This window comes from Microcaecilia unicolor, chromosome 2 (assembly GCF_901765095.1).
Source record: "Microcaecilia unicolor chromosome 2, aMicUni1.1, whole genome shotgun sequence".
In the NCBI taxonomy this organism is placed as follows: domain Eukaryota; kingdom Metazoa; phylum Chordata; class Amphibia; order Gymnophiona; family Siphonopidae; genus Microcaecilia; species Microcaecilia unicolor.
This window is the reverse complement of record NC_044032.1, coordinates 191,696,787-191,720,275: the sequence shown is the minus strand read 5'-3', so window position 1 is coordinate 191,720,275 and position 23,489 is coordinate 191,696,787. Positions and strand designations below refer to the sequence as shown.

The 23,489-nt window shown below is 46.4% G+C and overlaps 1 protein-coding gene across 1 annotated transcript in view; it reads right to left on the bottom strand.

Annotated features, from left to right (window-relative positions):
* CHSY3 (chondroitin sulfate synthase 3) overlaps nt 1-13,295 on the bottom strand; it is a 497,408-nt gene extending 484,113 nt beyond the window's left edge. Inside the window, exons 1-2 of the mRNA XM_030193589.1 lie at nt 12,341-13,295; nt 2,977-3,260 (exon numbers count right to left, since the gene is read on the bottom strand). Of these exons, the coding sequence (XP_030049449.1) occupies nt 2,977-3,260; nt 12,341-12,992 (936 nt within the window). The 5' untranslated portion in view covers nt 12,993-13,295. The remainder of the gene's footprint in view (nt 1-2,976; nt 3,261-12,340) is intronic.
* Between the last annotated feature and the right edge of the window lie 10,194 nt (nt 13,296-23,489).

Genomic DNA, 23,489 nt, shown 5'->3' with positions numbered 1-23,489 from the left:
AGCAAAGCATGACACAACAAAGTCCCACCATTCCTACTTTGAAGGATACCAGTGATCTAATGACATTGCCCCTCACAGAGATTCCAGAACCATGCAAGCATTTTTATAATGTGATGGAATCGCATCTGAATGAGTAAACAGAGGCATGAATGGCACCATATGCACTTGAGAATACAAATAAGTTGCAAAACATAGCACACTGACTGGATCTTCAAAATGTACAAGAAAATATCCCAGAAGTATCATAGTTACTTGAAAATAACACTTTGGACCAGGTATATTAAAGAGTTTCTCCCATTTTTAGGGCAATTCTATAAAGGCGCACGCAACTTAAGTTGCACTATATAGAATCTGGGGGTATATGGCCTGGCATCTGAGAAATTGGTGTATCGTTTAAATATTCCAAGATCTTTTACATCTACTTGGCTGACTCATTGTATGAAATTTAATTATCCATCAATGAGAAATATTCATCGTAAGCATCTCTTAGAGCTTACTTTTGCCTATCAGGGCATGTCAATTTGGAATCAGCTACCTCCTCAAATAAGGCATATTGATTCATAATCTCTGTTTAGAAAGGCCTCAAAAACTCATTTATTTGAAGCTGAAATCTGTTGATTTTGTTTACTGAATTGTATGAACTCTTAATGGTTATTCTCCTTGACTAGAGAACTTCTTTATTATGTCATCCGCGTTGAACCTTTAGGATAACTGCGGAATAGAAGAACTGAAATAGACCAGAAGAGGTCTCGTTGCATAAAATGTGATCCTTGCTAAAATAGCACAAGTTAGGGGTAAAATATCATGTCTTAACAGTAGCCCATGTTGATAACTCCACCCTAAATCACAAAACGCCATGCATATAGTATTCTATAATCTACATGTGCAAATGTGAGCCCCACCCATCCTCTACTCATATGTAAGCCCATCCTCAAACTATGCACCATTGCAGGGCTGTCGGGAGACAGAGTCAGGACCGAGGTAGGGCCGCCATCGCCGCCCCCCCCCCCCCCCCCTTTGGACTGCCACCGGCCTAACTCAACATCTGATGTGCTCCCCCTCAGATCGGTTGTTTTCTCTCCTGCTGCGCTCGCACTGTGTGCCAGCCAGGACCAGGTTAATGCATTAACTCTGAATCTTCTCTGCCCCCACAGACCCTTCCTGCCAATGGAAACAGGAAGTAGTCACAGTCAGGAGGAGGTGGGACGAGCAAGGCAGGAAGAAGGACCTGCAGCGGCAGAGAAGACAACCTGATAACCCGCGAGCAGGAGACCAATGAATGCACCCTTCTTCTGCCTAGTCGGCTGCTTGCACCAGCATCACCGATGGGAAGCCTTGCCGATGTAGCAGCAGTGCCAGGCCCCCCCTTGGAGGCCGGGCACGGGAAATCTTGCCCCCTGCCCCCCCCCCCCCTCTCGGCAGCCCTGCACCATTGCATTTAGGTGCCATTTTATAGAATAGTGCATAGCTGGAATATTGGCATGTACATATACGTGGGATTCAGATCATGTATGCGCATTCCTGGCCCTTAAGTCTTGGTGCTGTCTTTATAGATTTAGTCCTTTGGAGTAAATTCACAAAAGTGCACTAAAAATTAGGCACAAAAAATATGGGCGCTAAACACAAATTCTAGAATGGTAATTGCACACCAAATTGACGTTACAGAATACAGTGTAAGTCGGCATGCATGCGCCTAACTTCAGGCAACAGCACTTATACCATGTCAAAGGCTGGTATACGTGGTCACGCCTAAAGTACGCAGTTGCATGCATGATAGCATTCTATACCTTACACGTGCAACTGCACGACACGCCCCTGATCTGCTTATGCGCACACCCCCTTTATCCCTGGATTCTATACAGCACACCTAACATTCCGCTCTGAAATCAAAGCGTATTCCATAACAATACGCGTAACTTAATTGGCTTAACAAGCTAATCAGCATTGATAGCAGCACCTAACAAGCAATAATGAGTACAAAGTGACAATAATTAGAATTTACACGCAAAACTCGCTAAGCGTATTCTGTAATGATCTGCACCTAGATTCTAATGCACGCAATTCAAAAGAGGGGTGGCTATTGGCAGGGAAATGGGCGTTTCGTGGGCATTCCAAAATTTACATGCGCAGTTATAAAATATGGGCCACTGTACATAAATCTACGCGCAATGATTTGCGCCATGTTTTCATTTGTGTAAATGGAGGTGCGTAGTTTTAGGCGCTGGAATATCAACTAAGCGAATTCTATATACCGCGCCTAAATCTAGGTGTCGTTTATAAAATATGCTTAGCCGGAAATGTTTCTCGCACGGATTTTTTTAGGCGCCATATATAGAATCTGGCCCTTAGTGTTAATTGGTGCCAATAAATACCACTTCAGGGCTACTATTGGTACTTAAGGTCAATTAGCGCCTAATTTAACAATTAAGAGGTCCAATTACTAAGCTGCAGTAAAAGGGAGCCTGTGCTAGCGTCAGTGCGTGTTCTTGATGCACACTGAGGCCTCCTTTTACTGTAGCGGGTAAAAAGCTGTCTTTTTTTTAGTGCTCCTGCACTAACCCAGTGGTAACCAGGCATCATGCGGCACTGCCCGATTACCGCCAGGTAAACTCTGGCACTACAAAAATGGAAAATATTTTTGTAGTGCCAGAAATGGCATGCGCTGGGGGTGGGAAATACTGCAGGACTCCTGCAGTAGCCCGGTGGTAGTTCCGGATTGGCACACAAAAAGCCGGTTGCTGTGCACCAACTCTTTAGCAAAAGGGCCCGAGTTAGTTGCACAACTGACACTATTCTACAACTTGCACGCCCAAATTTGCACGCTAGCCCTTTGTGCTCATGAAAAAAATGTTTGCTACAGCCAGCCCAAATCATGGTAGCACGCAAGAGGGCACACAGTTACTGAGTACATGTTGTTATTAACACTCAATGTGTACATCTGCCCAAAGAAATCAGAGACTGCCTTTTTGCTCTTACCTCGTAGGACCAGACGCACTGAGTGCCGCCAAAACGTCGCACGCACCTGCCCACTTCCACATCTTCATGAGTGGTGTACATTTCTCGGAGACATTTACCGATGTGTGGCACCATCCTCCGCAGCACCTCTCGGCTGAAGATCATGCCAGGCCCTCCCATGCAGAAATTCTCTCCGGGCTCGAGGCCCAGTTTGCCCAACTCTTCAATATTTCCCAGCCCAGTCTGCCCCAAGTAGAGAGGCTTGCTGCTGTTCAGAGAACGAAGAAACTCCTCCAGCTTGTCACCTGTGAAAAGAAAGAAGCAAAAGTTAGCCAAGGAGTTCCCATTAACTCACTGACTTCCATGTGTGGAGCAGCCTCTGCTGTAGAAAGCAGTAACTGCACAAATCGCATCACGTAAAATGCACTAAAAATATGTTAGATAATAAAGCCCAGTAAATCACTGAAAACAGAAAGCAGCAAAACCACATTACTTGCTAAACTATCCTAATTGTTGTATCAATCTAGCAAATTATTGAGGAAAACAAGACACTATTAGGAGGCAATTTTAAATAAAAGCTTTTTTTTTCATTTTTATTAATCAGTAGTTACTTCTCACTATAGAATATGATGCCAGGCTGAAATAAATGGGATGGCCTGTGGCAGAGAGTCGTAAGACAGGAGATTTATAATAAAGGGAACTGCAGGGGGAATCCACAAAACTGCGGGACAATACACAGTAGCCTTATATCAGAGATAAGCTTACAAACCTTACGAGTGGAGGAGTGGCCTAGTGGTTAGGGTGGTGGACTTTGGTCTTGGGGAACTGAGTTCGATTCCTGGCACAGGCAGCTCCTTGTGACTCTGGGCAAGTCACTTAACCCTCCATTGCCTGCTGCATTGAGCCTGCCATGAGTGGGAAAGTGTGGGGTACAAATATAATTAAAATAAAATACATAAGCCACAAAGAATGTAACATATTGTGAGATGTGGAGAATAAACAAGCAGATCAAAGTGACATCCAAAGGACTTTATTAGAGGATATCATATATAAGAAAGTTGCCCAACACAGGCTGTGTTTCGCCCACAGAGGGCTGCGTCAGGGGCTAAAATGTATCTTCCCAAAAGGAACAATATTATGTGCTCAAATCACAAAGCACTAACAAGCAATAATGAAGCTTCAGTGACGGAGTGCTGCTTTGTGATTTGAGCACATAATATTGTCCCTTTCGGGAAGATACATTTTAGTTCTTTTCGGGAGGATACATTTTAGCCCCTGACGCAGCCCTCTGTGGGCGAAACACGGCCTGTGTCGGGCAACTTTCGTATATATGATATCTCTAATAAAATCCTTTGGATGTCACTTTGATCTGCTCGTTTAGTTGGATCTTGCAGATCGCTTGCCTTGTTGCTTTTTGGGACCCACATATTGTGAGATGTACATTTTTATGAAATAAATAAATAAACAAGCTAGGAGGGATTATCTACTAAACCCCAGTTATTAGTAACTAGATCTCACTGAATATGGGATCTGTGCTAAAATAGCACAAGTTAGTGGTAAAATAATCTGTTTTAACAGTAATCCACATTGATAACTTCCCTTTTCAAAAGGCTAATCCTGCACAAAATATAAATAGTAAAAGATGTTAAAATGATATATATTTCCTATGCAACTTGCCATGTTATTTCTCATTTATGTGACAGAAGATATGAAAGAATCAGTCATTTAGTCCATGTATTTGCTTTATTTGTCTCTGTGAGAGCCACTCAGCAGCAGGGAGAGTCAGAGATACCATACTACTGACACTAGCTCAGGGCATCGCTGAGCACAAGGAGAAGGACGAAAAAGCTGAAAAGAGTTTGGCTTCCATATACAAATACTGTAGGCAGTAACAGGTAAGGAAATACTGAACAATGCTGTGACAGAAAAAGGAGATTTATAATCATTTGTACAATTTGCCACACTGTGGCTAGAATTTCTGAAGGATGGCTAGATAGCATCTAGAGGGGCTCACTGCAACCTAATCCTACCTCACACTGGTACTTCATCACATCAGCTTGCTGGATCTATGGCAGGTTTACATGTCAGGAGGGAGTATAATCTTACCAAGCTGTGGCAAAAGGGGGCCTGCGCTGGTGTCATCGAGGTCCCCTTCTACTGCAGCAGGTTAAAGGTAGGTCTTGCCACGTGGCCATTTCGGGGGGGGGGGGGGGGAGCCCTTACCGCCACCCACTGAGGTGATGGTAATGGCTCCCGCTGCTAACCCAGTGGTAACCGGGCAGCTGGGTACACATCGGCACTACAAAAATAAATGGTTTCACCGGCTTTGGTTTCATTGGCTCCGTAAACCCATAATTGGTTTCACCAGCTCTGTAAACCCAGAAATTCAATGCCAGAGCTCGGACAAGACCTGGCATTGAATTTCCGTGTATAATGCAGCAGTAGTCTATAAAACGCTGAACACTTCCAGCTGAATATCGCCCCCTTGGTGTTTTTTTCCCAGGTAATTATGTTTATGTTTATTTGGGATTTGATATACCGCTTTTGCTAATAAAAGGTGGTGTGGTAGCCGTGTTAGTCCACTTTTAAAGGTAATAAATAGAAATAAATCAAAACATATAAAAGAAAATAAGATGACAGCTTTTTTATTGGACTAACTTAATACATCTTTTGATTAGCTTTCCAAGGTAACCCTTCTTCTTCAGATAGGAAATAAGCAAATGCTGACAAATATCAGAATACAAAGTGAAACACAGAGGCATTCACCCTATGTCTGAAATGTTCCATGTCATTGTCCAGTTTACTATTTTGTCTTACAGTCACTCACATGGGAAAAACATTCAGAAAAAGGGGATCATTCATATGCTCATCCTCCAATGTGGCATGCATCATTCAATGTAAAAAGGGTGAATACGGGTGCTATATTGGAGAAACAAGCCAGATACAAAAGACACTGCTCAATTTACACAGACACAATATTAAACAGTCCAGTGCCAACTAGGATGCCATCTCTATGGGACAGCACTTTACAAAACCAGAACATTGCATCAATGATCTTATGGTAAGAACACTAAAAGGAAATTTTAAGACAATCCAGGAACGTAAGACCTTTGAAGTCAAAATGATGAAATATTTTGACACCCACCAGACAGGAGTTAACAAAGACCTGGGCTTTCTATCCCACTATAAACCATAAAATTCTACTGCTTTGTCACTCTCTTATCTGCCATACATCCAACCAGCTCTCCCTGTTTCTCACCTAACCTACCCCTCCTTGTGACTGTGGGCAAGTCACTTAACCCCCCATTGCCCCAGGTACAAAATAAGTACCTGTATATATGTAAACCGCTTTGAATGTAGTTGCAAAATACCACAGAAAGGCAGTATATCAAGTCCCATTTCCCTTTCCCTATTTGAGATTCTACATGGAATGTTGCTACGATTGGAGATTCTAGATGGAATGTTGCTACTATTGAGATTCTGTTGCTACTATTTGAGATTCTACATGGAATGTTGCTATTCCACTAGCAACATTCCATGTAGAAGCCTGCCTTTGCAGATCAGCAACGCGGCCGCGCAGGCTTCTGCTTCTGTGAGTCTGACGTCCTGCACGTACGTGCAGGACGTCAGACTCACAGAAACAGAAGCCTGCGCGGCCGCATTGCTGATTTGCAAGGGCAGGCTTCTACATGGAATGTTGCTAGTGATGGAGTAGTCTAGTGGTTAGTGCTGTGGACTTTGATCCTGGGGACCTGGGTTTGATTCCCACTGCAGCTCCTTGTGACTCTGAGCAAGTCACTTAACCCTCCATTGCCCCTGGTACAAAAATAAGTACCTGAATATATGTAAACCGCTTTGAACATAGGTGCAAAATACCACAGAAAGGCAGTATATCAAGTCTTCCCTTTCCCTCCCTTCTCCTGTGAGACTGTCATTGGTATGCCTCTGTGTTTCACTTTATATTCTGATATTTGTCAACATTTGCTTATTTCCGATCTGAAGAAGAAGGGTTACCTTCGAAAGCCAATCAAAAGTTAGTCCAATAAAAAAGGTATCATCTTACTTTCTTTTCTATGTTTTGATTTATTTCTATTTATTACTAACAAAAGGTCAAAGCAGTGAACAATAACACTATCACATAAAACAAACTAGGAACACAAAAGAGTTCTATAAGACAGGAAAGATCACATGCATACAAAGCATGCACAACAACCAGAAAAAAAAGTGAAAAATTAAGAACAGCTTCACTATCAAACATATAAACGGCGAGTGACCGTACTCACTCGCAAATGCGCAGTAGAGACTTCCCTCTCTGTCCCGCCCTCGCGTCAATACGTGATGACGGGGCGGGACAGAGAGGGAAACTGCGCGAAGCCGCCGAGGTCGCTACCGCTCCCCCCCCCCCCCGAGGTCGCCGCTACCACTCCCCCCACCCGGAGTCACCGCCGCCACCCCTCCACCCGGCCCGGGCCCTCTCTTCGCTACTGAACTTACATACATTCGCCGGAAGGCAGCACGCACATCAGCTGAGCTGCCGTTGACCTTCCCTCCCTGCCTGTGTCCCGCCCTCGCTGACGTTACATCACACGAGGGCGGGACACAGGCAGAGAAGGAAGGCCGACGGCAGCTCAGCTGATGTGCATGCTGCATTCTGGTGAATGGATGTAAGTGAAGAGAGGGCCCGGGTGGGGGGAGTGGTAGCGGCGACCTCGGGGGGGGGGCAGCGGTAGCGACCTCGGCGGCTTCGCGCAGTTTCCCTCTCTGTAGCGGTAGCGGCGACCTCTCGGGGGGAGCCAGCGTCGACCTCCGAAAACCCCAATACCAGCCCGTTTTTACAGGCTCAACGGCTAGTTTCACTATAGACTGTGCAAGCAGTACAGTACACTGGGTCACTCTGCAGCTGGATGAAATGTGAAATGAAAATAATGAGTCGTTAATGCAGACTTAAATTTTGGAAAGGACAATTCTGTTCTTATGACCGGGTGCCACGTAAAAGAATGCCGAGGACCTGATGCTCTCATAGTGGTCCTTTTACTAAGGTGCGCTAAAAAAATGGCCTGTGGTAGTGTAGGCGCAGGTTTTGGGCATGCGCAGATCCATTTCTCAGCGCGCCTGCAAAAAATACGTTTTTTTTATTTTTGATGAAAATGGACGTGTGGAGGTAACACCCAATTTTCACTGCGCACCAGAAAATAAAATATATTTTCTGGCACGCGGAGCGGATGCACATAAAAAATGAAATTGCCACATGGGCCACGCGGTAGCCAAAAGGTAACTAACTCCAAATTGGCACGCGTTGAATGCTCGTAGGTACTTATGCGGCTTAGTAAAAGGGCCCCATAATGCACTAATTTTAATGAAGGAAAAAAAAGCGGTAAGTATCTTAAAGATACTTAAAGATCAATGTTTTAGACCCATTTTAAAGACTAATGAATGTTTGCTTGTTAATACCATGTTGAATCTAGCTTTGAAAGTAGTCTTTACACACTGGAAAGCTTTACAACAAGCTACTTATCAAGAATGGTGGAATTTATTGTTTCCAACCTATAAATATGAAACATATTTTGCTGAAAAAACATCTCGATATGCTTTGTCTAAAGAAAAATGGGCTCCATTGATATCCTATTTTGAAGATGTGAAGTGAGAGGTGTATACTGTACTTTCACATGCATGAACTTTATACTGCTTACATACTTTAAGGTGTCTTTTTTATAACATTTTAACTCAATTTAAATATCAAATTGTAGTACAATTGTTGTTATTAATGTTCTCTCTTTAATACAAAACCAATAAAAATATTAAGACTAAGAAATGGATATTGTGATCCTGTAAAAGGGTATCCAGGGGACTTATGAAAACACTAAAAGGCAAAGAAAGACATTGCAGAACTAGAGGTTCTTTAAGGGTACAAAAAATTTAGCACACCAATACCCGAATATTCAGTGATGGCCAATACTGGTACACGCCACCTGCTGTAACATATTCGGATAAGGTCACTATTCAGCATTGCTACCCAGGTAAGTTAGGGCAGCTGTACCAGAGAGTAGCGCTATAGGCAGAACTCGGATACATTCCGGCTCCATCTTAGCACCACTCCCAGACCGCCCAAGTGCTCTCTGGTTACTTCTGGGGCAGTCAGTAAATATCTGAATAATGTCACTAAAAATCAGTAGCCGGCCCCGGTGACTGGCATGCGTAAAAGCCGCTCCTACCCAATGTTTATCTTTTCTGAAGGGATCAAATGTTGTTTGTGTCACTTAAATGCACAGACAAGGTACAGAAACTGAGTGGGTATTACAAGACAAGGCAGGGGAGGGGAGAGAGAGGATGAGGAGGAAGTGGTGTTTTCTGGTATTTATCCGATTAACACCATTTTTGGAGAGTGTATTATCAGTAAAAACTTAAAATTAAGTTTTACATTTAAGGTATGTGGAAGGGAAGGAGTTTTGGCTTTAGCTCACGCTTTTTCAGTTCTAGCTCAAGGTGAGTTACATTCAGGTACACTAGGTTTATTTTTATTTTTTTTCGAATCCCGGAGATCTCACAATCTAACCTCCATTTTACAAAGCCGCGCGTTAATGCCGACACACTTTGAATGGGTTGTGTTAACATTACCGCACCGGCATCTGCTAGCGTGGCTTTGTAAAAAAAAGGGGGGTAAGTTTGTACCTGAGAAAATAGAGGGCTAAGTGACCTTCCAAAAATCACAAAGAGCCCCAGTGGCATTTTTGTTTTATCTTCCCTGGCTCTCAGCCCACTGCTCTAACCACTAGGCTACTACTCCACAGCAAATGGACAGAGAGAAAAACAGTGCCAAGGAATAATAAAACCAGTTCCTCTCAGGACTTACAGTTTGCTATTTCCAGACCACATTTAAGTACTGTTTATTAAAGAACACAGTCTTAATCAATTTTTTGTGGCAAAAAATTCCGGTTAGTCCTCACTGATAGTTTACTTATGTAACCAATGTGTACACCGCGGTGGAGAAATATGTCTATCGTTTGTTGTATAAACATTTAAAGGGACTACATGGAATAACATATCAGTACATATTGACTTATAAAATCTGGGGGGAAAATATGTTACCTAGTTTCCAGTCAATGTGAAATAAATTCTCATTATTATGGGACAGAGGTCAACAGTAGCTTGCAACGCATGAACAGGAAGGTAAACGCAATCCTTAAGAAGCAGATCCTAAAATAAATTGTCATCAAAGGGCCAACAGTGAGAGAAAGAGTTCTAGCTGGGAAGAATGAGCAGCCTCAAGCACTAGGGGAAGAGCTCCAACTTAAACATTTTACACACTGCATCTGAATCTATCCAAACAGAATATTTGAGGATACAAGTGCAATGGCACCTCAGGCAGCTGTGAAACGGGCAAATCACTCATACTGACTTGTGTGGTTTATGAGCACAAATGACACACCAGCCTTCTGTAAATCTTTCATCATTTAATATCCAGAGAACAACAGTTTTCCAGGAGGACTAGAAAAGGGTAGAGACGGAATAGAAAAGGCTCTCTTTTTTTAAGTCATTTTCTCTAGGGTAAAAGGTGTGTAGTTCTAAAACAAACACACTTTTTTAAAAAGGCTGGCCTGTAGTTCAGCTGAAGCAAAGAACCAGTACAAGAGCTCCACTGTGTTCGGATTTGTTTTACTAAACTTTTTTTTTTCTTAAAAATAGAAACCTGAAAAAAAAATCATGCACACACACATTCGCAGACTGATGTTTTCATAGAACGAGCAAGAAAACCAGTTTTATACTTCTGCTGTAAGCTTCCCCTTAAGAATTTTAAGAATATAATTCTCCATTGAAAGGATTCATCCCAAATTTTTGCCATGAGGCAGTACTTAAGCAAAAGTTCATTCAGCAGGTGAGAAAGCCTGCCAAGTCAGAAGGAGGAATACAGTACACCCCTAAAGAGCTTTTGATGCAAGCTGTGTGCCTTACAGCCATTTCTTCACTAGGCTTTGTGCAATTAAAATTATTGATTCAGTAAGGAAAAGCACTGTAGCCTTGGTTCATAAATAGCAATACTAAAAGCTACATTTCGATGCTGCCAGATACCCGGAGTAGCACATCTATTCCCAAGATGTTCGGCTCTGGTTCACAGATTTACTGTTTAAGCTCCCTGACAGGGCTGGATCAGGCTGCGGGGCAGGTCTCCCTGTCAAGCTAGAGACTTGACATCTGTGAAGTTTAGGGTTACTACAGGTTATGTTGCAGAAAGCAAAAATGGCATTTTTATATAGAGTACTGTAGCAGCTTTTTATCGACACTGAGCACATTTAAGCCTGTAAAGCCGCTCAAGTTCACATCTCCTGTCTTTTGTCAACTTTGTCAATGTTGGAATTAAAAGGAAAAGTCCAAGGGGGGGGGGGGAGGGGGATGTTACCATCCAGGAAGAAGAAAGCAATTTAAAGCTACAACTTCTTTATGGAGCCAACCACTTTTCAAAACTATCTCTCTCTTAGCGAACAGAAGACCTGATCAGCCGTGAAGCTCGGGACCTCCTCTGCACGGACTTCCTGAAGTGATAATGCCTGAACGTTTTGCCACAGCCGACTAAACGTTTTATTTTAAACACATTTTCGACAGCCTCTGAAAAGACGGATGATGGCACTAGGGGACTCTTTGCTGCTTAATCCACCACATCCGTCTCCCTTGCCTTAGCAATAGTCAGCAAAAAGTCGCCACTTGCGTAGGGGAGCCAACTTTTCAAACTTATTGGGGGTTGTTAAACCCAATGGAAATAACCCCTCCCTGGACGCACACATGAAATGTTCTCAATATGTGCAGGCTCCTTCTCTAGAGACTCGGGTCCCAAACAAAGCTGATTAACGCTAGAAGAGAAAAAAAAACCCAGACAGATCTCGTGCTAGAAATAGGCGCTTCCCAACCTCATCTCCCCAAATTTAGGACTCGGTCCTACGCGTGTAACCACAAAGGAGACCAGCTACTACTACTACTACTACTATTTAACATTTCTAAAGCGCTGCTAGGGTTACGCAGCGCTGTACAATTTAACAAAGAAGCACAGTCCCTGCTCAAAGGAGCTTACAATCTAAAGGACAAAAATGCAGTCAATCAAATTGGGATCATCAAATGATAAGGTGCAGTGTGTGTGTTATAATAATAATTCCTCTTCATCCCATTTTATCCCACTGTCAAAAAAGACAGAGCAATTAAACAAGCAGTCCCTTGGGTGTCGTTCTTTTGCCTATGAGCGTGATAGACATTACAGATAATGTTATTATTATTGTTGGAGAGAGACAAATTGTGGTTGTGGCTGGCACCTGCACGTGAGGGCAAAGCGGGGTTAGTAAAGGGCAAAGAGAGAGGGCGAGGAGGGGAAGGGTCACTGCCAACACATCACCATCATCACCTTTGATGTAGACGTCGTCATCGGCTCTCATAAACCACTCATACTTGTCCAGGTACAGGTCGTGCATGTGCTTGAGCATCATGAAAGATTTCTTCTGCGGCGGGTACGAGTCGTCCACCCCCGGCAGCGACACCACGGGCACGGGCTCGGGAAGCGGCACCTCCCCCGAGCCCTGGCTGGAGAAGAACTCCACCCTGCCCGGGATGAAGGGCGCCCAGGTCCGGTAGGCGGCCACCGCCCTGGTGTCCAGATACTTCTTGGCGGTCATCACCCCCACGTAGAGAAAGCCGGGGCCCCCGCTCCGCGATCCGGCCCCCAGCCCGTCCCCGCTGCTGCCCTGAGGGCTGCTCCGGTTCCTCCTCTTCTTGCCCTCGTCGTCCTCCTCGTCCCCTCCGGGCTCCTGCTCGTAGCCGGCGGCGGGGCTGCTGCTGGTCAGCGCGCCCCCTTTGCCCTGCCAGGGGCTGCCCCGCTGCGGACTGGCCGTGGGGTCCGGGGGCCGGCGAGCCGCCTGGTACGAGCAGACCTGCGCCCCTCGCCGCTTGCGCTCGCCCAGCTCGGCCACCCGCGGGGCGATGAGCCACGAAGCGGCCGTGAAGCCCAGCACCAAGCCCACGAGCACGCTGAGCCACGGTCTGCGGGAGCGCACGGCCATCGCTGGTCACAGTCCAACGTGCACGAAAAGCCTCGCAGTGAAACGCAAAGAAAAAGAAAAGTGTCCCGGCGAGCTTGCTCTCAGTGCTGCTTCGCCTCTTCTCTCCCTGGTAGCCGCCGCTGGATCTCAGCAGCCCGGAAAGTTGGCGGAGCGGCGGAGGCTGGGGCGGCTCCCCCGCCTCCTGCCCTCCGCCGCGGCAGCAGCGGCATCGCCCCCTCCCTGCAGCCGCCTCTGCCCTCCTCTCTTTCTCTTCGTCCCGAGCTCGGCACACACTGGGCAGCGGCGGTGGCAGCAGCAGCAGCAGCCCCCTTTACTCCCTCTCCGGAAGGAAACTATTTTTTACTCAACCCGCCCTGCTGCTCCTCCTTCTCCGTCTTTCCTCCCTCCCTCCCTCCCTCCCCGTTAGGAGATCGTGGCTGTGTGGCAGCTGGCACGGGGGGGAGTGGGGAAGATGATCCCTCCCTCTGTGTTTTGTTGTCAACTTCACAGATCGCACGGCGGACTCTTATCGAGCCCTTTAGGTGTTGCTACTTCATCTTTGCGCGCGCACAATCTCCCGACGGGTTTCCCCTGCGGGACAGCGGGGGGCGCGCGCTGGAGCTGAACTGGCCAAAAGGACTGAAGGATTGTCCTAGGGGTTTGTGGGCTCTCGCGCCTGCGTCCCCCCCCCCCCCCCCCCGGCCTGGAGCACTGCAGCGTGGTCCCAGCGCGGGGTCAGACTGAGGTCGCATCTCGGGTCTAGTTTACCCAGCCATCCAGTCCCAGAATGGTACTCTAGTCTGCACTGCTTTATGGGGAGCCGGGAGCGTTTGAGATTTCTTGGATTTAAGGTGGCTTTTCTTTATCGACTCGCTCACAGATAGGATGCATGCCATAGGGAATCTTGAAAGATGTTAGTGTTGAGGCGAAAAAGAAAAAGAAAAAAAACTCATGAACCTTGTCCATGTGTAGTATTCCTCAATGTTTCTCTAGGGGGTGCCTAAAACAGCCGATCTTTTAGTTTAATGTTTATGATCCTTTTTATTTTGATTTTTTAAATCAGGTCAGGATTGTATAAGTACTTATGCGTGTCTTCGTTTTTTAGTTCACGAGATATGCCATTTTACTTCGTTTGCTGGATGGCTTATGGTTGTCTGTATGCCTCTTTGAGCCTTTTTAAGAACATTGGCACATACGTCATACTAATTGGCAGACAGGCAGGAACGTGCATGGCCAACACATTTTTCTGCGCATTTCCAGGTTGTTATACATTTTTCTCAATTATCCAGTGACGTGGGGGTTGGGGAGGGTTGTTTTGATTTGATTTGCTGGATTCGTTTCAATTTTTAAAAACTTAGACGCATAAGAACTATTTTAATAGATTGTATGCATGTATTTACATACAATTGATTTTGCACACACAGTTTTTGTAAACAGGCAAACAAACCAAATGCCTACAAAGCAAACAGGTGCCATGCAAGGAATGGCGGGTATAGACAGTATGAAGCTTAACAGACCACACCTAAATGTTTTTCCTCTTCAGTGTCCAGGTTGAAACTTTTATTTCTGGAGAGAAATGGGAGATGGACATCACTTCTTTATCCATATCCTGGTTTGTTCCCTTCCCAACATCCCAAGGACAAACAGAATCAGCCTAGGGTGGGAGCATGAAACAGAGTGGTGCAGGAAAGAGTTAAAGAAGAATGTTGGTGGATGTACAGTGGGGTGAGATTAAGGAAGATAATGCATTGGGAAAGAAAAGTGTAAAAGAGGGAATAAGAGGGAATGGAAGAGATCTGAGGTAAGAAAAAAAGTAGGAGAGTGGATAAAATGAGGGAGAGCTAATGCCTGACAGGAGGGGAAAGAAAAGTGAATGATATTGAGATACAATATGGAAATGAGATTTTGGGAATGCTAGAGGATGTGTCTAAAAGAGCGCCTGAGCTTCTACTAATAATATGTATATTTATTCCACTCTTTCACCCCAAATTACTAGGAAGTCTGATTGCTCTCTGATGCAACATTCTACCTGCATTCCTGTCAGTTTTATATTAAAGATATTAAAGATGATAAATAGTCAGGAGGAATTGATACTGAAGGCGATGAATTTACTGTATGGTTGGTTAACATACTCATAGTCAGCACAAGAAATACTACTCAAAAGAAACCATCAGATAATTTCATTAAAAAAAATTTTTGTTACATTTGTACCCTGTGCTTTCCCACTCATGGCAGGCTCAATGCAGCTTACATGGGGCAATGGAGGGTTAAGTGACTTGCCCAGAGTCACAAGGAGCTGCCTATGCCTGAAGTGGGAATTGAACTCAGTTCCTCAGGACTAAAGTCCACCACCCTAACCACTAGGCCACTCCTCCACATGTTCTTATTTTAAGAAATCATAGAACTGAAAAGTGCACATTTACAGTGTGACACCTCCCGCGGGAGGTGGTGGAGATGAAAACGGTAACGGAATTCAAACATGCGTGGGATAAACATAAAGGAATCCTGTTCGGAAGGAAGGGATCCTCAGAAGCTTAGCCTAGATTGGGTGGCGGAGCCGGTGGTGGGAGGCGGGGCTGGTGGTTGGGAGGCGGGGCTAGTGAGGGGCCTGAGGGGCACGGTCTGTGCCCTGAAAAATGACAGATACAAATCAAGATAAGGTATACACAAAAAGTAGCACATATGAGTTTATCTTGTTGGGCAGACTGGATGGACCGGGCAGGTCTTTTTCTGCCGTCATCTACTATGTTACTATGTAGTGGGTTTCTCCTTGCTCCATGCAGACTCAGGCACATCTGTGTGGAGAACACAGGGAGAGACATGTTAAAGTATGTTTCAGTGAAATAGCACTTCAACAACAAAACCCAAAACAGTGGGGAGCTAACACAAATATTCAAAAAAAGGTCACCAAGTAACTATTACGTGCAAGGCTACACTATAAGAAACCAAAGCACCAAAAATGTGTTTATGTATATCTACATAAATGCTATAAAAGACTTAATCAAATATGGTAGTGTGAAGTGAGCCTTTAGTGTATTCACCAAATGGCAAATTCAGTGGACTTTCATGATACATTATGCCACAAATTTTGGCTTCATTAGTGCCCAATATTACACATCATCTGCTCCCAGTGTAAGTCTTCATTTCACATTAGCTGAGTCCATATGAAGTGTTTGTGCTATACATCTGGTATGCTTACAGCAGGGGCATAGCCAGACCTCAAGGTGGGATGGGGCCAGAGCCCAAGGTGGGGGGGGGCACATTTTGGTCATCGCCCCACTGCCACCACCCCCTCCGCCACATCAGCTGAAGTACTGCCGTCGCAAATACCTTGGCTGGTGGGGGTCCCCAACCCCTGCCAGCTGAAGACTTCGTCCAGCGCTGGTCTCCGGCGCCGCCGCATTGCCTACCCTGCTCTCTCTTCCCCTCACGTTTGGCATGCTCCTTTTATTGAAACTGAATTTCACTAAAAGGAGCGTGCCCGACGTGAGGGGAAGAGAGAGCTGGGCAGGCAATGCGGCACCGCCACCTTAGACCAGCGCTGGATGAAGTCTTCAGCTGGTGGGGGTTGGGGACCCTCGCTAGCTAACCAGGGGCTCATAGCAAATTTGAGGGGGCCCAGGCCCCCGTAGCCCCACCTAACTACGCCACTGATCTACAGTCCACTCTCAAATGTTTATAATCACACCTTTATGAATTAAATAATGCAAATCATAAAATTATTGAATTAAATACACTGGACTTATCTTTGGATGAATGGCAAATCATGTTAAACAGAGAATTCCATTTCAAAATCTCTTCCTCGGGATCAGTTGCCCACTGAGGAGATCCAGCTTCTCCGTCTCCGCATCAGCATTCCAACTGTTGTATCAAAGATGGCTGACAGGGTGGTCAGGATACTTTATTTGGACTCAGGACCGCCAAACTTCCCCCGACCTGGCCTCCAAGGGAGAGCCCGGGCCCAGCAAGCTGCTTCTTGCTACCTGCTTCTGGGTCTATCCTCCCCTGCTCCTGCCTGCTGCCCAGGACCCGGATGATTACAATCATCCTGGTCCTGACTCCTAGCACAGAGAGGTGCAGGGAAGGACAGACTGTGGGAGCAGGCACACAGGAAGCAGCTTGCTGGTGCCGGGCCTGGGTCCCCCTTGGAGGCAAACACAGAAGGGTAAGGGGGCGGGCGAGCGAGAGCAGCGGTGTGAGTGGGGGGGGGGGGGGGCGGCTTGCAGCAGTCCGGTTCTGCCCCATGCCTGACTATGTTTCTCGGCAGCCCTGTTTGGACTCATTTGATGTGAAACACTCACATTGGGAGCCAGTGATATGAATTATTGAGCACTAAGGATTAGCCAAAAACTGTAGCATATGTATCAGGAAAAAGGCCATTGAATTTACCATTTGGTGCTTCCACTGATGGCTCCCTTCACACTATCATGTGTGATGTGGAAGGGCATTTTCAATATGACGTCTAAATCCAACTTTGGACGTTTTGTGAAAAATGTCCAAAAATCTGTCCAACATTTTGTGTTAAAAATGGTCATTGCTCAGTGCGTCTATCTTTTAGGACCATTTAAAAAAAAAGTCCAAGGGAAAATCACATAAAAACAAGCCATTGGGACATATAGGGGGAGGGGCAAGATTCTTAGTAGACTGGCCAACAGACATCTCAGCAGAGCAGTGGGGCAGCCTAGGGGGCACTGCAGTGGACTTCACATAAAAGGTCCCAGGTACACATTTCACCATTACCCACTTATATTGTATAGTGAGCCCTCCAAAAGCCTTCTGTACAATAGCCCTTATGCCTGCCGGTGTCACCCCTTTATGTAGGTACAGTAGGTTTTTGGTGGACATTGGAGGGCTTACACTTTCCACCACAAGTGTACCAGTTAGAGTAGGATATGGGCCTGGGTCCCCTTCTCTACAGTGCACTTCACCAACCACTAGGCTACTCCAGGGAACTGCTTGCTGTTCTAATAGGACTTACCATAACATCTGAAGCTGTCATAAAGGCTAGTATGTACTGTTTCTTTTACATCTTTGGGGAGTGGGAGGGGGTCAGTGACCATTGGGGCCTTAATCCCTCCAGTGGTCATCTCATCATTTAGGGCACCTTTTTGCGACTTAAGTCTAACTTTTAGTCCTGGATTTTTTTTGCTTTGTTCCATTACAGCAGAAAAACATCCAGAGAAAAGTCAAATGTATTTCATTCAATAATTTTTATGATTTGCATTATTTATTTCATAAAGGTATGATTATAAACATTTTAGAGTACACTGTAGATGTAAGCATGCCAGTAACTTTAGGATCTGGGACTGATCCGCACCACAAATCCCTCCCACCCTCACCCCCATAGCCCCACTTTCTCACACCCACTTCCAACAAAGAGATTTAGACAGGGTATTGGTAGCAAAACATATAGGCTGCAGCATGATTATTAACTGAACATTTAACCATACAATCATAACATATTATAAACATCATAAATATTTCTTATCCCCCAATTCCACCACCCCACCATGTCAGCTAGGGCGGTACTAGTGGTTTGGACCTCCACACATATTGTACCAGGTCACCTGACCCACCAACCTGTCGGCTCATAGATCCTCAAGTAAGCTCATCTCCCAATCAGCTGCTGCCTGTATCTCGGGTGTCTGCCAGCTGTGACAACCCAGCCAACAAAGATTCTCTAACCATGCTCCCCATTCTCCAACCGTGGAATTTCGGGGGTGGATGAGTGGGTAAGCTGCCTCCAAGGAGGAGAAAGAGGACTCCGTGCCTTGGAGGCACCCCCATTTTAAACCCCCCCCCCCCCCCCCACAACCCTTCCTGGCACTCAACCAATTTGGATCAGGAGCCTTGGCAGGAAAGGCTGCTTACATATGAACTAGTAAATTCCCCCAAGGCTCCCCCCCCCCCCCATCTTTGCCTGCTGCCTAATCCCCATCCCTGCCCTAGCAGTGCCATGAAGGCTGCTGGAGTGAGAAGTACAAGTTACACTCGCACCTGCTCTTGGGCTAAAGAACGTGAAACCAACCAAGTGCCATCTCACCAAGGTTCTTAGCATGCACAACATATTCTGCCACCCAGTGATCAGGTGGGAGCCCAATGTCTCAGCCATTACCCCTCAGAAAGACTCTCAGCTTATGAAACCCATCCTCATTGCAGGCCCACATGGTCAGTGCCAGAGACTTCAATAATGACCACACTTCACTCTTCCCAGGTTCCCCAGATGCCAGTGGCGTAGCTACGCGGGGCCTGAGGGGGCCTGGGCCCCTGTAGATTTCCGTGGGGACCCCTCTCCCGGCGAACCCGCCCCCACCGCCGGCTACCTTCCGTTTTGCTGGCGGGGGACCCCACTCCCCGCCAGCCGACGTCTTCTCCCGTAAAACACAGCAGCCGGCACTGGCAGAGAAAAGTCTTCATCCTCGCATGCTGACGTCTTGCACGTTGTACGTGCGATGTCAGACTCAGAGAACAGAGTCTGACATCCTGCCAGCAAAACGGAAGGTAGGCGGCGGGGGCGGGTTCGCGGCGGGAGGGGGGTCGGCAGAGATGGGGGGGGTGACGATGGCGGCGGGAGGGGGGCGGCGGCGGGGGAGGGCTAAAATGTGCCCCCTCCCCTCGAGCTGTGGACCCCCCTCCCACGCAAGTCTGGCTACGCCCCTGCCAGATGCACTGGCACAGGCTCTCCATCCACCGCTGGAGCCAAGGTTTGAACGGGGACAGAAAATCAGCAATTTCATTAATCACTGCCAACACATGCCGCACCCAAATGAAAAGGTTAAGCTGCAAACAGCACAAAACCAACTCCTGCATCAACCTATGCACCCTCAAACATCTGGCAGACTGATGCTAGTCTGCCATGCACTTTAACCCTGGAGCAGAACTGAGGGACCTTGTTGAGATGAGTGACGTGGAGGGCCATTTTCGATATGTCTAAGTTTGACTTTGGACGTTTTGCAAAAAATGTCCAAAATCCGAATAGAAAAGGTCATTTTCAAAAAAGAAAACCATCTTATCTTTTTTTTAAAAATACTGTTTTGAACAAGATTTTGTGATTTGGACATTTTGTTTTTTGGTCCATTTTTGAAAAAGAGGCCAAATTCAAAACGCACAAAATCAAGCCATTGGGATGTAGGAGGCGCCAGCATTTTTAATACACTGGTCCCCCAGACAACCCAGGAAAGCAATAGGGTACCCAAGGGGGCACTGCAGTGGACTTCATAAAATGTTCCTGGGTACACATGTCACCATTGCTCCCTTCTCTTGTCTGCTAAGCCCCCCAAAACCCACTACCTCCAACTATACACCACTACCATAGTCCTTATGGGTGAAGGGGGCATCTATATGTGGGTACAGTGGGTTTCTGGTGAGTTTTGGAGGGCTCACAGTTTCATCCACAAGTGTAACAGCTAATGGGAAGGATGGGCCTGGGTCCACCTGTCTGCAGTGCACTGCACCCACCCACCTCTAGACTACTCCAGGGACCTGCATGCTGTTCTAATGGACCTGAGCATAGCATCTGAGGCTGGCAAGCAATGTTTTAAATCACATTTTGGGGGAGTGGGAGGGGGTTAGAGACCATTGGGGGAGTAAAGAAGAGGTCATCCCTGATTCCCTCAGTGGTCATCTGGTCATTTAGGGCACCTTTTTGTGCCTTATTCGTTATAAAAACAGGTCTAGCTCATAATGTCTTAGTTTTAGTCCTGGACGGTTTTGTTTTGTTCCATTATGGCTGAAAAACATCCAAGTGTTAGGAATGCCCAGATCCCACCCTTAACACACCCCTGACATTCCCCCTTATAATTTGAATGCACTTCTGATGGATTTCATAGAAAAATGTCTAAAAATTGGTTTTGAAAATACCAATTTGGACGTTTTTGTGAGAAAAACGTCCAAATACAGATTTATGCCAGTTTTGGGGCATTTTTCTCTTTTGAAAATGCGCTCCAAAGAGATGCACTCTTGGAAGATCTTGTGGGCTATGCTCATATTGAGAGACCACTTGTGCAGTTGAAAAACCCTGCTCAGTGTGTCCTCCAGGCAGTTGTCCTTTCCTAGGAGGTGTGTGGCTTGGAGTTCCATCCTGTGAAGAAGGGTCCACTGCCACATCCCTACCGCTTCCTGACACAAAGCAGATAATAAGCGCTAATTTCACTGAGATCATGACACATGTGGGTACAATCCCATACCCCCCTCCCCCACCCCGCTCTTTACATAAAACATTGCAACCTTGTTGTCCATTTGGATAAGAATAATTTGGTTTTGCAGCCAATCTCTGAAAGCCTTTAGAGCATTCTAAATGGGCCTGAACTTAAGGAGATTGATATGGAGATCTGTTTCCTAAGCAGACCAACCAGCTCATAATCAAAAGTGAAAGACGCCTATATTTCAACCCAAATCAGGAGATGGGCGTCTTTCTCCCGTGGGCGCCCAAATCGGTATAATCAAAAGCCGATTTTAGGCGTTTCCAACTGCAATCCGTCGCGGAAACGGGTAAAGTTGACAGGGGCGTGTCGGAGGTGTGGTGAAGGCGGGACTGGGGCGTGGTTATCGGCCAAGGAGAGATGGGCGTCTTTAGGTGATAATCGAAAAAAGGCATTTTTAGCGCGATTTTGGGTTACTTTTTTGGACCCTTTTTTTCCACGAACAAATCCCAAAAAAGTCAACTGCCCAGATGACCACTGGTGGGAATCGGGGATGACCTCCCTGGACTCCCCCAGTGGTCACTAACCCCCTCCCACCAAAAAAAACCCACTTTATAAACTTTTTTTTTCCAGCCTCTATGCCTGCCTCAAATGCCGTACCCACCTCCATGACAACAGAATGTGTTCTATCCTCTGACAGCCTTTCCCTGGTTCTGATATGGCTCTCGGGTGAGTGTGACACCTTTTCTGTTATGCGCACTGCAGAGTCACATCAGAAATGCATTGTGGTGGGTGTAGGGTATTGGGCTCCGTGATTCCACTAGCTTGTGGTAAATGCTCACGATGTTGGTAGTTGGTAGGCTGTACTCCCATGGTGCTTTTCCCCCTGCTTACTGGGTCAGAGTGTGCCCTGTTTTCTTTCTGGTAGTCCATGAGGTAGTGGCCATTTTTGTAAGACACTTTTAGATCCCTTTCATGTGTTAACCACGTTACAGAACCTAGTTCTTACCTTGAATGTTGCTGAAAGAGGGCATTGTACAGCATTCTGCCAGCTCTGACCTACTGCTAATCTCAGTACCAGGGAAACTCGTTGCCAGTGGGGCACAACCTCTGATCTGCAGTTAACTGTGAGTAAACGTGCTTATTCAAATAAAGGACTTTTTCGGAGAGATTAGTCATCAGGTGTCAACTGGTGTTCCAAAGTTATACAGCAGCAACAAGTCCTAGAGGCCTGCGTGTATGCAGGTCCCTGGAGCACTTTTAGTGGGTACCGCAGTGCACTTCAGGCATGTAGACCCAGGCCCATCTCCCCCCCTACCTGTAACACTTGTGCTGGTAAATGGGAGGCCTCCAAAACCCACTGTACCCACATGTAGGTGCCCCCTTCACCCCTAAGAGCTATGGTAGTGTTGTACATTTGTGGGTAGTGGGTTTTGAGGGAGGGGGGTTGGGTGCTCAGCACCCGTGGTAAGGGAGCTATGCATGTGGGAGCTTTTTCTGAAGTCCACCGCACTGACCTCTAGGGTGCCCAGTTGGTGTCCTGGCATATCAGGGGGGCCAGTGTACTACGAATCCTGGCCCCTCCCGTGACCAAATGGCTCGGATTAGGACGTTTTTGAGCTGGGCATTTTTAGTTTCCATTATCGCTAAAACCAGTGGTGTGCTGGTAAATGTTTAACAACAGGCTCTCTCCCCGGTCCACCTCTGCGCCCCCCCCTGTCCACCTCTGCGCCCCCCCCCCCCCCCCGTCCACCTCTGCGCCCCCCCCCAAATTGCAGAGCTGGTTACAGCCGGGGAGAGAGCCTGGGGGGGGGGGGGCAATCTAATTCATGTTTAATGTGGGATAAAATGCCATAAATAAGTAAATAAAAATAAACTTTTAATTTTGAGCACCTGATTCTCAAAGTGGACATATTCCAAACACTACAATGAAAATAAAATGATTTTTTCTACCTTTGTTGTCTAGTGACTTTGTTTTTCTGATCATGCCGGCCCAGTATCCGATTCTGCTATCTGTCCTCTTAACTCCATTTCCAGGACTTCCTTTCCATTTATTTCTTTACTTTTCCGTCTTTCTTCTTCATTTCTTGCCCTACATCTGTAAGTAAAAGCTGGGTCCTCCACAGACTTGACTGTCCAGTGGATCCAGCTTCAGCCTATTTTCTCCATCCATGTGCAGTTATTCTCCTCTCTTCCTTTTCCCTCTTCTCATCTCATTCCTCACTCTTCCCTCCCCTCCATCCATGTCCAGCAGCCTTCCTCTGCCCCCTGCCCTGCCCTCCATGCACCCATGTCCAGCAGCAACCCTCCTCTCCCCTGCCCTCCATCCACCATCCAGCAACCCTCCTCTCCCCCCTGCCCTCCATCCACCATGTCC